The sequence below is a fragment of the Myotis nattereri genome, assembly GCF_964212035.1.
Source record: "Myotis nattereri genome assembly, chromosome: 3".
NCBI lineage: Eukaryota > Metazoa > Chordata > Mammalia > Chiroptera > Vespertilionidae > Myotis > Myotis nattereri.
The window spans coordinates 42,065,476-42,078,277 of record NC_138077.1 but is presented as its reverse complement, the minus strand read 5'-3'; the positions used below and the strand labels follow the sequence as shown (position 1 = coordinate 42,078,277).

The window sequence follows — 12,802 nt, the reverse complement described above, 5'->3', positions numbered from 1 at the left end:
AGAAGTGAGTAGACAGATCTGAGTGTGGAGTGGTTCCAGCAGGGAGAGTCTGGGTGACAACCTAGAGTCAGAGTGTGTATGGAGGTAGAAGTAGGACTTGCTTCAGCTTCAGGCAGTGAGTCGCTGGACATTTATCACAGCAGTAACTTTATACCTGTGTGATTATTTGATTCCTGCTCACGTCTCCCACTGGCCTGTCAGCTCCGGTGAGCACAGGCACGGTGTCTCCCTCTGCTCACCGCTGTACCCCCAGCACTAGCTGAGAGCCTCGCATATAGGTGCTCAGTACACATTTGGGAAAGGAACATGTGGATGAATGATGAATGCACGGTTCTGAGTGGGGAGAGACACATTTAGGTCAAAGCTTCTTACAAATGCGAACTTCGGTACTTGATTCGATTCTCCTTCCTGGTTTTCTTCTTTGCTCTTCAGTAGTCATCAAGCAGGGGCAGGAACTGGCATCTTGTCGGCCAGCCCTGCCCGAATCTGGGCAGATTAGATCAGCGGAGCTCTCCGGAGAGGTGTGAACATTTAAGATGTTTGGCATCTGCAAAGCTGCCGTCCTGCGCACACACTGGTTGACTGGAGGCAGCTTGAAATAATGTAAAAACATGCATTTCTGGAACCAGATAAGACAGTTTCAAGTTTTAGCTCTACTTGTTATTATTTACAAATCTCTCAGGAAATGACTTAACTTTTCTGAATCTGCTTTTCTCATCTATGAAACAGGAACGGTATAACTATCTACTTTATAGTGTTGTTGTGAGGGTGAGTGAGCTACTTACGATAAAGGGGTTGGCGCGTTGTAGGTTCTCTTTATGTTACTTTTTTAAGATTTTATTATCTCAATGTGTACTTGAGAATTGCAAGACAGTATTTATTTCTGATTTTAAAAGCAACTTCATGCTCAATGTAGAAAACTTGGTCTATACCGCAAAGTCTAAAAAACAAATTGATAACTTCCCAAAGCTGCATTTGAAATAACCACTGTTAGCATTTTGATGTCTTGCCCTCTAGTGTTTTCTCTACTCATGAGAAAGTTACTTTATTTTAAATAGAGAATTCCTCCTCATGGCACATAATTCGAGGAGCTACAAAAAGGTAAACAGTGAAAAGTAATTCTTCCTCTTTACCCTGAACCCAGCCACCAGGACCTCTCCCCAGAGGCAATTGCTGTTACCAGGTTCTTAGGTGGCCTCTCAGACATAGTCTACATATTTAGAAAATTGATTTGGTTTTCATATCATCTTCTTCTCACGCAAACTCGGGCCTGGTGTACCTGCTGTTTTGCTCTGGAGGCTACCACATAAGTGAGTTCCCTTTCAGCCCCCAGCGACGTCTCTGCGGGCTGAGGCCCACAAAGGGCTCTGGTTACATGTTCTGAGGGCTCAGTGAGGCTTGGTCTCAGTTGTGTATTTTTACTCTTTGAACTGAAAATCTGCGAACAACTGAACAGGTGTTAGAATTCTCAGTCTCAACCGTTTCCACAGTTGCTCATGCGAGGAGCAGATCTGCAGGTGGTTGGGACCAGCAGACAGGGCGGTCTGAAGCAGAATTCAGGCTTTCTTCAGCACTGCATTGACCCTCAGGCAGTGCTCTCTAAACCGACGATTGGAAAATGTGATGTGATATGGAAAGACAATATTTTGTAATTGGAAATGATCCACACAACCGGGGGTGTGTATCCTTAGATTGCTCTGGAGTGAAGGGCAAAACCTAAGTCAACACGGTCCACTCTAAGTCCTGCGCCCACCCCCATCCTCTGGCCCACAACCCTGCCACCCCAGGTCCTGCCACTAGAGCTGTCTTCTCGGCAGGCCTGCCCGTCTATCCTCCCACCTATCTTCAGACCAGCCCTCCCTGGGTGTCTCCCTTTTTCCAATCTTCTGCTACTTGATCAACTCAAGAACATTGAGAACTTGACCTTATAAGAGGCCCAGTGGACAGGAGGGGAGATAGGAGCTTGGACTTGTTCAAAGTAAGTTCCAGAGAGCAATGAATAAGAATGAACTGATGCATTTGAGACACCTCATTTGTAAAATGAGTATTAAAATAACATAATGCATTTGACAGTGCTCTGTAAGCTGTATAAGTCTACATATACACATGGGCCTCATATTATGAGGATGACGATAATTGAAAAATAAGTCACAAAAACCAGTCAATTTTACAAATTAATTTTCATTGCAATGGTGTTACTTATTCATGTTGGAAGATTTATAAAGTACATAAATAGCCCTGGCCAGCATTGCTTAGTGGTTAGAGTGCTGGCCTGCACACCAGAGGGTTGAGGGTTCAATTCCTAATCAAGGGCACGTACCTGGGTTGCAGGTTCAATCCCTGCTCCGAGTCAGGGTGAGTGTGGGAGGTAACCAATTGATGTGTCTCTCTCACATCAATGTTTCTCTCTCCCTCTCTCCCCCGCCTTCCATTCTAAAAATCAATGGAAAAAATATCCTCACTCTTTGGGTGAGGATTAAAAAAATAAAATAAAAAGTATATAAGTAAACAAAATTTAAAAATTCTCATAGTCTTATTAGCAAGTGGGGTGCCTTATTTATATAGCACATTCACTGTCCATTGCTATGGGACCAGTTTCTGTGGGAGGATTACTGTTTCCTTGACAACAAATTTTGCCACAAGACTTATCCTGGTCAGCTCAGTGCGAGTGAGAATGACTGGCATGCACCACCTCTGAGCAAAAGTGCTAAGAGCCATCCTTTTTCTCCTGTCACAAGACTGGCCTACTTTAGTTAAGGGCTTTTGCAAAGTCTTGGGTCTTGGAATGAAGAGCCCAGTGAAGGACATGCAGAATGAGTGAGAAATAACATGTATTGTTGTAAGACCCTGATATTTGGGGGCTGTTTGTAACTGCAGCATAATGAGTGCTACGGTATCTGATACACAGGGAGATTGACAACTGTGAATATTATCCTTCAGTCTTTTGTTCTAAGGTCTACATTCTATATATCTTCTTTATCAGAGTTAGGATCATAATGTACATGTGGTTTTGTGAAGTGCTTTTTTATTTTATCTGCAAGAGTTTCAGTAATTATCTCTAAAAGGAAAGATGCTTCTTTAAACATAGCCATACCATTATCACACTTAAAATTATAATAATTGCTTCATATCACCAAATATTAGTCACTGCACACATTTCTGACTTTTAAAATTATTTTGTTTTAAATCAGGGTCCAAATAAGGTCCCTACTTTGCCAAAGTTTGATGTGTTTCTTAGATCTCTTTTCATCCTCAGGCTCTTCCTCCCCTCCCCACTTTCCCCTTGTGATATATTTGATGAAGAAACTGTAGAGTTTCCCACGGTCTTGATTCTGCTGATCTTCCCATGGTGTCTGTCATTTGACATGTTCCTCTTTCCCCTATATGTTAGTTGTACAGGGATTTTCATTTATGTGGAAGGCCAGCACCCCACTTCCCTGCATTCTTCAAGAGCCAACCATATTTCCTTTTTAAAAAATATATTTTTATTGATTTCAGAGAGGAAAGGAAAGGGGAGAGAAAGACAGAGAGAGAGAGAAACATCAATGAAGAGACAGAATCACTGATTGGCTGCTACCTACACATCCCCAACTGGGGATCAAGCCCACAACCCAGGCATGAGCTCTGACTGGCAATCGAATGGTAACCTCCTGGTCCATAGGTCGATGCTCAACCACTGAGCCACACTGGCCAGGCAGTATTTCCTCTTTTTTTTTTTTGAATTTAAAGTCTTATTGTTGAAAGTATTACATATGGCTCCTTTTTCTCCCATTGGCCTCTCCCTGGCCGTTCCTGCCCCGCAGCATATGCCCTCGCCCCCCTGGAGCCTGTGTTCACTGGTTATGCTTATCTGGATGCATACAAGTTCTTTGGTTGATTACTTACCCTCCCACTTCCACCCTCCCCTTCCTTCCCTCTGAGGTTTGACGGTCTGTTCGATGCTTCTATGACTCCGGATCTATTTTTGTTCATCAGTTTATGTTCATTATATTCCACAAATGAGTGAGATCATGTGATATTTGTCTTTCTCTGACTGGCTTATATTGCTTAGCATAATGCTCTCCAGGTCCATCCATGCTGTTGCAAATGGTAAGAGTTCTTTCTTTTTTACAGCAGCGTAGCATTTCATTGTGTAGATGTACCACAGTTTTCTAATCCACTCAGCTGCTGATGGGCACTTAGGCTGTTTCCAAATCTTAGCTATTGTAAATTGTGCTGCTATGAACACAGGGGTGCATATATCCTTTCTGATTGGTGTTTCTAGTTTCTTGGGCTGTCTTCCTGGAAGTAGGAACACTGGGTCAAATGGGAGTTCCATTTTTAATTTTTTTTTAATTAAATCTTTATTGTTCAGATTATTACATTTGTTCCTCTTTTTTCCCCCCCATAACTCCCCTCCTCCCAGTTCCCGCCCCACCCTCCGCCCTCACTCCCCACCCACTATCCTCATCCATAGGTGCACGATTTTTGTCCAGTCTCTTCCCGCATCTCCCACACCCCTTCCCCCCCCAAGAATAGTCAGTCCATTCCCTTTCTATGTCCCTGATTCTATTATAATCACCAGTTCATTCTGTTCATCAGATTATTTATTCACTTGATTCTTAGATTCACTTGTTGATAGATGCATATTTATTGTTCATAATTTATATCTTTACCTTTTTCTTCCTCTTCCTCTTCTTAAAGGATACCTTTCAGCATTTCACATAATCCTGGTTTGGTGGTGATGAACTCCTTTAGCTTTTCCTTATCTGTGAAGCTCTTTATCTGACCTTCAATTCTGAATGATAGCTTTGCTGGATAAAGTAATCTTGGTTGTAGGTTCTTGGTATTCATCACTTTGAATATTTCTTGCCACTCCCTTCTGGCCTGCAAAGTTTCTGTTGAGAAATTAGCTGACAGTCGTATGGGTATTCCCTTGTAGGTAACTGAGTTTCTTTCTCTTGCTGTTTTTAAGATTCTCTCTTTATCTTTTGCTCTTGGCATTTTAATGATGATGTGTCTTGGTGTGGTCCTCTTTGGATTCCTTTTGTTTGGGGTTCTCCGCGCTTCTTGGACCTGTAAGTCCATTTCTTTCACCAGGTGGGGGAAGTTTTCTGTCATTATTTCTTCAAATAGGTTTTCAATATCTTGCTCTCTCTCATCTTCTGGCACCCCTATAATTCTGATGTTGGTACGCTTGAAGCTGTCCCAGAGGCTCCTTACACTATCCTTGCATTTTTGGATTCTTTTTTCATCTTGCTTTTCCGGTTGGGTGTTTTTTGCTTCCTCGCATTTCAAATCATTGACTTGATTCTTGCGCTCCTCTGGTCTGCTGTCGGGAGTCTGTATAATATTCGTTATTTCAGTCCGTGTATGCTTAATTTCTAGTTGGTTCCCCAATATAAGATCGAGGGTCTCATTAGTTTTCTTGTAGATCTCATTAAGTTTATCGGCGGCTTCTAAACAGTTCTTGAGAGACCTTAAAAGTGTGGTTCTGAACTCTAGATCTTCCATTGACAATTTTGTCCTGTTTCTTTGTCTCCGCATTTTGTTATGCTTCCTTGGTGGACCCCCTAGTGGTCTTTGTGCGCAATCTTATAGTTAAACCTTGATTGTTGCAGCTAATTCCAGGGAGGGTTTGACCTCCAGGCCAAGTGGCTATGAGAATCAGCTGTGTCTGCAGTGAGAGAACTTCTGTCCTCTAGGGAGGTGCTAATCTAGCCTTTGCCTGAGGCTATCCAGCAAATGCCTTTGTGCAGGGCTTGGGCGGGGCGGGTCGCACAGGATCAACAGGGTGGACCGGAGAGAGCAGTTATGGCGGCTCTCAGTCCTGTCCCCAGGGGCTCTGCCTCTCTGAGTCCCAGCAATTGCTGCAAACCTCGGAGAGAAAGCTGCACTCGCTCTGACCGAAGCCAGACAGTCCCGCTTCTCCCGTTTGAGTCTGGGTCCCTAAAGACTCGCCTGTATCTGGAGCTCAGAGTCTGCGACTCCCTCCCGATTGAAAATGCCAACCGCGCCCTCCGCCGCCAGCCCGCTCCCCGCACTCCGCACCTCAGAATTTGACTTCAGCACTGCGCCTCCTCTGAGTGTCCGTATGGGTTTCTCTTTCCTCCTAGTTGTAGGACTTCCACTCAGCCAGCGTTCCTGTGGTTCTGGGTGATGTCCCTTCCGTTTTTTGGTTTCACTTTTGAAGTAGTTGTTCAAAGCAGCAAACTCTGGTGTTAACCTATGCCGCCATCTTGGTTCTCAAAAAAAAACCCAAAAAACTCCATTTTTAATTTTTTGAGGAAACTCCATACTGTTTTCCAAAGTGGCTGCACCAGTCTGCATTCCCACCAGCAGTGCACGAGGGTTCCTTTTTCTCCACATCCTTGCCAGCACCTGTCATTTGTTGATTTGTTGATGTTAGCCATTCTGACAGGTGTGAGATGGTACCTCATTATTGTTTTGATTTGCATCTCTTGGATGATTAATGACTTTGAGCATTTTTTCATATGCCTCTTGGCCTTCTGTATATCCACTTTCAAAAGAGTGTCTATTTAGGTCCTTTTCCCATTTCTTGATTGGATTGTTTATCTTCCTTTTGTTAAGTTGTATGAGTTCCCAATTAATTTTGGAGATTAAACCTTTATTGGATGTAACATTGGCAAATATGTTCTCCCATGCAGTGGGCTTTCTTATTGTTTTGTTGATGGTTTCTTTTGCTGTGCAGAAGCTTTTTATTTTGATGTAGTCCCATTTGTTTATTTTCCCCTTAGTTTCCATTATCGTAGGAGATGTATCAGTAAAGATATTGCTACGACAGATGTCTGATATTTTGCTGCCTATGGATTTTCTAAGATTGTTATGGTTTCCTGTTGTACGTTTAAGTCCTTTATCCATTTTGAGTTTATTTTTGTGTATGGTGTAAGTTGGTAGTCTAGTTTCTTTCTTTCTTTCTTTCTTTTTTTTTTTTTTTGCATATATCTGTCCAATTTTCCCAACACCATTTATTGAATTGACTGTCTTGACTCTATTCTATGCTCTTGCCTCCTTTGTCAAATATTAATTGAGCATAATGGCTTGGGTTGATTTCTGGGTTCTCTGTTCTGTTCCATTGGTCTATATGTCTGTTCTTGTGCCAGTACCAGGCAGTTTTGAGAACAGTGGCTTTGTAATACAGCTTGATATCTGGTATTGTGACCCCTCCAACTTTGTTCTTCTTTCTCAGAATTGCTGTAGCTATTTGGGGTCTTTTTTTTTATCCCATGTAAATTTCTGGAGAGTTTGTTCTAGGTCTGTGAAATATGCTGTTGGTATTTTAATAGGGATTGTATCGCTTTGGGTAGTATGAACATTTTAAAGGTGTTGATTTTAATGATGTTGAATTCATGAACAGTGTATATTCTTCCACTTGATTTTAGAGAAAGAGGAAGGGAGAGGGAGGTAGAGAGAAGGAAACATTAATCAGTTGCCTCTTGCACGCACCCGGACCAGGACCCAAACTGCAACCCAGGCATGTGCCCTAACCTGGAACCAACCAGTCACCTTTAGGTGCACAGGGCGATCCTCAACCAACTGAGCCACACCGACCAGGGCTGAACTCTATTTCCTGTTGTTGCTGATTAAAACTAGAGGCTCGATCAGATTCCATGAACAGATTTTAAAACTTAGAGCACTACAAAAATGTTCTACGCCATTTAATATTCTTCTACAACATGTTTTCTTAATGACTATAGAGCTGTCAAACATAGGAATGTATTCTTACCTATTTAGCTAGTTCCTTATTGTTCTCTTAGTTCCTGCGGATGGTGGATGCCTGCGCCAGCTTCCTCACCGAAGCCTTGAACCCAGAGAACTGCGTTGGGATCCTGAGGCTGGCGGACACGCACTCCTTGGACAGTCTAAAGAAGCAGGTTCAAAGTTACATCATCCAAAACTTCGTGCAGATTCTGAACGCCGAGGAGTTCCTTGAGCTCCCCGTGGACACTCTGTACCACATCTTGAAGAGCGATGACCTTTATGTGACGGAGGAGGCTCAGGTGTTTGAGACGGTGATGAGCTGGGTCCGGCACAAGCAGTCGGAGCGGCTCTGCTTGCTCCCCTACATCCTGGAGTACGTGCGCCTGCCGCTTCTGGACCCGTGGTACTTTGTGGAGACAGTGGAGGCAGATCCTCTCATCAGGCAGTGCCCGGAGGTCTTCCCGCTGCTCCAGGAAGCCAGGATGTACCACCTTTCTGGCAATGAGGTGAGATGAGAGGTGCTGCTGTGAACTAGCAAAGTAAAGGAGTTAGCGGGCCTCATAGAGATCAGGCGAGGCTGGCTGGCAGCTCCTTGTTCTAAGGCTTAGAGCAAGGAGAAGATGCTACACTGATGATAGTTTGATTCAGGCAGTTCCAGAAGCCCTGGGTCTCTGATCTGTAAAATGGGGATGATGATGCCTCAAGGGCAGCTTCTGAGAGGATAAGGTGAGATACAGAAATCACCCAGCACCAAGCCGGGCACAGCCCTTCTCTTCCCAGCTGTGGAAGGCGGGAGGGTAGTGGGGGTGACACACACATGGACAGAATGTGCCCTGTCCAGTTGCCATTCCACCAGGTGCTGCTTTCTGCCTGCCCACTCTGGGGAACCTGATGTTCCCTTAGTTCAGACTCTCATTATTTCCTTTCCGAATTTCTGAAAGTTCCTCAAAACTCACCTTCCTGCTCCAGTTTGGCCTCTCTCCAGTTCATTCATCAGCTGGATGATCTGAAACTCGAGCCTAATCATTTCTCTCTTAGGCTTACCCTCTTCACTGGTTCCTCGCCCCTTTCGGGATAAAGCCCACACTTCCTGCCCGAGCTCCCAGAGCCTGGCCTTGCATCCTTCACCTCCTGCCCGCTTCTCTAGTGCCATCTCCAGCCCCTCTCTTCTGCTACAGCCCAAAGACACAGCTTCTAATTCCCCAAAGCGGACCTGCTTTTCCTGCCTCCAGCTAATGCAGGTGCTGTTCAGATGCCTCTTCCCTCTTCTTCATCTAGTACACTTCTGCTCCTGCTTCAAAATTTGGTTCAAGCATCATCTTCTCCAGAGGCTTCGCTCATTCTCAGCCCCTGATGCATTGCAGTGTTTTAACACCGACTGCTACATGTTAACCATTGGATCCTCATCTGTTAATATCTCTAGGTTGGGAGCTTGTTATGGTAGAAAGTACGTTGTATGGGAATTTTCATCTCCAGACTTTAGGAGACTCCCTGGTATAGAGTAAGTGATTGATAAAGGTTTGTTGAATGAATAAACGGAGACCAAGATGGTGAATGTGCATATCACTTTTTGAATTTACCTGGTTCTCCTTAACAATTGAAGACATATTTTATTCATTACTGTATAAAGACAAGACTAGGTTTAGTGGAGGTGAATAACCAGTCAGGAAGTAAAGAAATAGGGACTGTTAAGTTTATATACATGAAACCCACACATATATCCCACTATACAATACTTCTGGATTTGGCTACCAAGCCTTCTTCATTAGGCTATTGATAGATACCTGAGTAAAGAGTGGCTTAGGAATGATCTGTGTGAAGCCCCCCAGGAGCCTCCTCCTTTCCCCATGTGTCCTTTCTAGTTCTGTGTTGTCCTCAGGCTCATTGTCACTCATTCCCTCTGCAAATATATCTTTAAATGTTTGGTAGTTTTACTAGTGATATTATTAGAACCGGGAGGGTGTTTTGTGTGTGTGTGTGTGTGTGTGTGTGTGTGTGTGTGGTTTTTAATTATAAATTGTATTTCTTTAATAGGTATAGGACTATTCAGGTTATCTATTTCTTCTAGAATGAGCTTTAATAGTTTGTATTTTTCAAAGGACTTTTCCATTTCGTAGAAGTTACTGGATATGTTGGTTTAATGTTGTTCATAATATTCCCTTATTATCTGAAGAATCTGTAGTGATGTCACTCACATCTCCCATTCCAGATAGCAGTGATTTGTGTCTCCTCTTTTTTTCTGATCAGTTTGGCTCAAGGTTTGTCAATTGTATTGATTTTCTCAAAGAACAAGCTTCTGGTTTAATTCAATTTTCCTCTATTGCTTTTTATGTTTTCTATTTAACTTATTTCTAATCTAATCTTGATTATTTCATGTCTTCTGCTTCCTTTGGGTTTAATTTTCTCTTATTTTTTTTTTAGTGTTTTAAGATAGAATTGGAGGTCATTGATTTGCAACCTTTCCCCCCTAATACTGTCATTAGTACTATAAATTTCCCACTTAGTACTACTTTAACAGCATCCCATATATTTTAATATGCGATGTCTTCATTTTTTTTACAAATAAATCCTCAACAGTAACAATATGCCAGAAATGGCACCAGGAACTACAAAAAAAAATCTCTGCCTTGCTAAATGTCTGTCTTTCAGAGAATAGAGGACAGTAAGCAAATAAAGGTGGTGAGTAGACTGATGGAGGGAGTGTAGGCAATCACATGGGTCCTATCCCGTGCTGGGTATGTGGGTCGCTGGCAGGTGGCTCAGCAGTGGGAATCAAAACCCTCATACACTTGGACAAGTGTCCGTTTCTGCAGCTGTGTTCAGTGAAGCATTAAAGTTCAGAGTCTTGATCAACTGGACTTCCAAAATTCTGGCTATTTCTGTTTCTGCTTCCCACTTGTTTAGTCTCTGAAATGCAGGTGATGAAGGCATTCCTTTGATATAAAATATCTCTACTATAATGTCTTCTGCAAAATTGCTGCTATAAAACATCTGCTCTGCCTACTGCATTTGAAATGGGGTGGGGGTGGGGTGGGGTGTGGAAGCATAAACTTTGGATTTAGGAGGAGAGAGAATTCTGATATCTGGAAAGTCTCCAGTGGCAGAAATTTGGGCTTGCAGTCAGGAGAATCTTGGCTTTAACTTTGCACAATTTACCTACAGTGTGACCTTGGGCTACTTAGCTGCTCTAAAGCTCAGATCCAACCTGTAACATGGAGATAATAATGCCTACCAGCTGCTAGAATTGTTTTGAGATATACTCAGATAATGAATGAGATGTGCTTAGCACAGTGTCTGGTACATGGTAAGTGTCCCACAAATGAAGACTGTTCTTATTCTCACTCAGTTTGTTTATGGTGCTCTATCTCCCACAATCAGGCATTTTCTTTGTCTTAGACTAAATCTCTCTTTTCACTGTGTCCTAGGTTTTTGCTGCCTTTTTTGCCCTCAATCCAGCTCAAAGCACTGTCTCATTTCCATTGCAGGCTGGGTAACTGAACCAACCCGCCACTGTGATCCCTAGCTTGAGGTCTCATAGCCAGTTGATCCCCTAAAACTCCTTGTCTGCTCACTACTTGAATGATCTTGGGTTTGTTCTGGTGACAGTAGTGTAAGCGTGGAGGCTACTCCTGGAACTCACTTCACCTTCCTTTCCCAAACTTTAACCCTTCTTGTCCTATCATTATTTCTCCTTCTTAATCTTGTCCCTCCTCCAAGTTCATGAAGGTGATGACAGTGGGACATTTTAAAACCCTAAAAGCAAATGTCCATCTGTGTTTAACTTAGAAATGGTAATTAGTATCTTCATTGGGAGAGATCTTTTGGGACAGAAAAGTTGCCCCTCTATTTCACTTCCTCCTAAATTTCCTGGGACCACCTTGATCTATACCAAGGTCTGATGGCATAGAAATGAGAACAGGCATTTACAGAGATTGTGTTGCTTCTCCATGGTCACTAGGCCATAGTTGGTGGAACCAAACTCTGGTGTATTTGACTGCAGATGTCTGCCCTTTCCGCTGGTTCAATTATCCATGGTGTGGCTCTCTTTGCTTGTTCAAGGCTCTGAAGGGTCATAAGCTTGAGGTTGAGACCCAGTCCCCCAATCTGCCTGTCCATACCCTGCTCCCACTGACAGGACCTCTCTTTCAGAAGAAGTGTGGTAGTGAACAAAAGTCTGGGATGTCATCAAGATATTGGAACAAGGCAGGAGTGGAAGGTGGCCAGAAATGGAATTCTAGGATTCAAGGCTTCATATCAGGCAGGAAGGGAGAAGCAAGAAGTGCATTTGATGGTAAACAGACCTGGAGTTCTTAAAATGGCAGCAAAAACAATAACAGATAACCTTTACTGAGTACCTATTATATACCAGGCCCTGGGCCAAACAGAGCCTGGTATGTAATATGTATATGAGCTCAATGAATCCTCACAGCAAACCTCTATAATCTCTATTATACAGAAGATGAAACTGAGGCTCAGGGAGGTGCTGTCACCTGGTCATGCACTGGCGGAGTTGGGAACTGGGCCCTGCTCTGCTGGCTCCATAACCTGAGCTCTGAAACCCTGTGTCACCCTGTACTCTCATTGGTTTTCCAGATAATATCAGAGCGCACCAAGCCCAGGATGCATGAGTTCCAGTCTGAGGTGTTTATGATCATCGGTGGCTGCACGAAGGATGAACGGTTTGTGGCGGAGGTAACCTGCCTGGACCCCCTGAGGCGCAGCCGCCTGGAGGTGGCCAAGCTCCCGATGACGGAGCATGAGCTGGAGAGTGAGAATAAGAAGTGGGTGGAGTTTGCATGCGTGACATTAAAAAATGAGGTCTACATCTCAGGTAAGCAGGAGCCACGTGATGCCAAAGCAAGTCCGCATTGGCACTACATGTTTTCCTGAGTGAGGGCAGGCAGCCATCTTAGAAGAATTATTGTAAATGGCAACGATCTAGCTCTGACCGGGTCAGGATATGGAAACCAGAAGCTCAGGTGGTCTTACCTTGGAAAGCACATTTTTACTTGATGAATGCTGACCTGGGAGCAATATTGTGCTGGGATCTGGGGAGCAGGAAGAGAAACAGGAAAGTGATACTAGAATTTATTCGATGTCT

General features: G+C 43.5%; 1 protein-coding gene across 2 annotated transcripts in view; it reads left to right on the top strand.

Moving 5' to 3' along the window:
• The window catches only part of KLHL6 (kelch like family member 6), a 91,967-nt gene that overhangs the window by 28,924 nt on the left and 50,241 nt on the right, over window positions 1–12,802 (top strand). For both annotated transcript variants that reach the window (XM_081086376.1, XM_081086375.1), the window contains exons 3-4: window positions 7,758–8,207; window positions 12,295–12,532. In XM_081086376.1, the coding sequence (XP_080942502.1) occupies window positions 7,758–8,207; window positions 12,295–12,532 (688 nt within the window). The remainder of the gene's footprint in view (window positions 1–7,757; window positions 8,208–12,294; window positions 12,533–12,802) is intronic.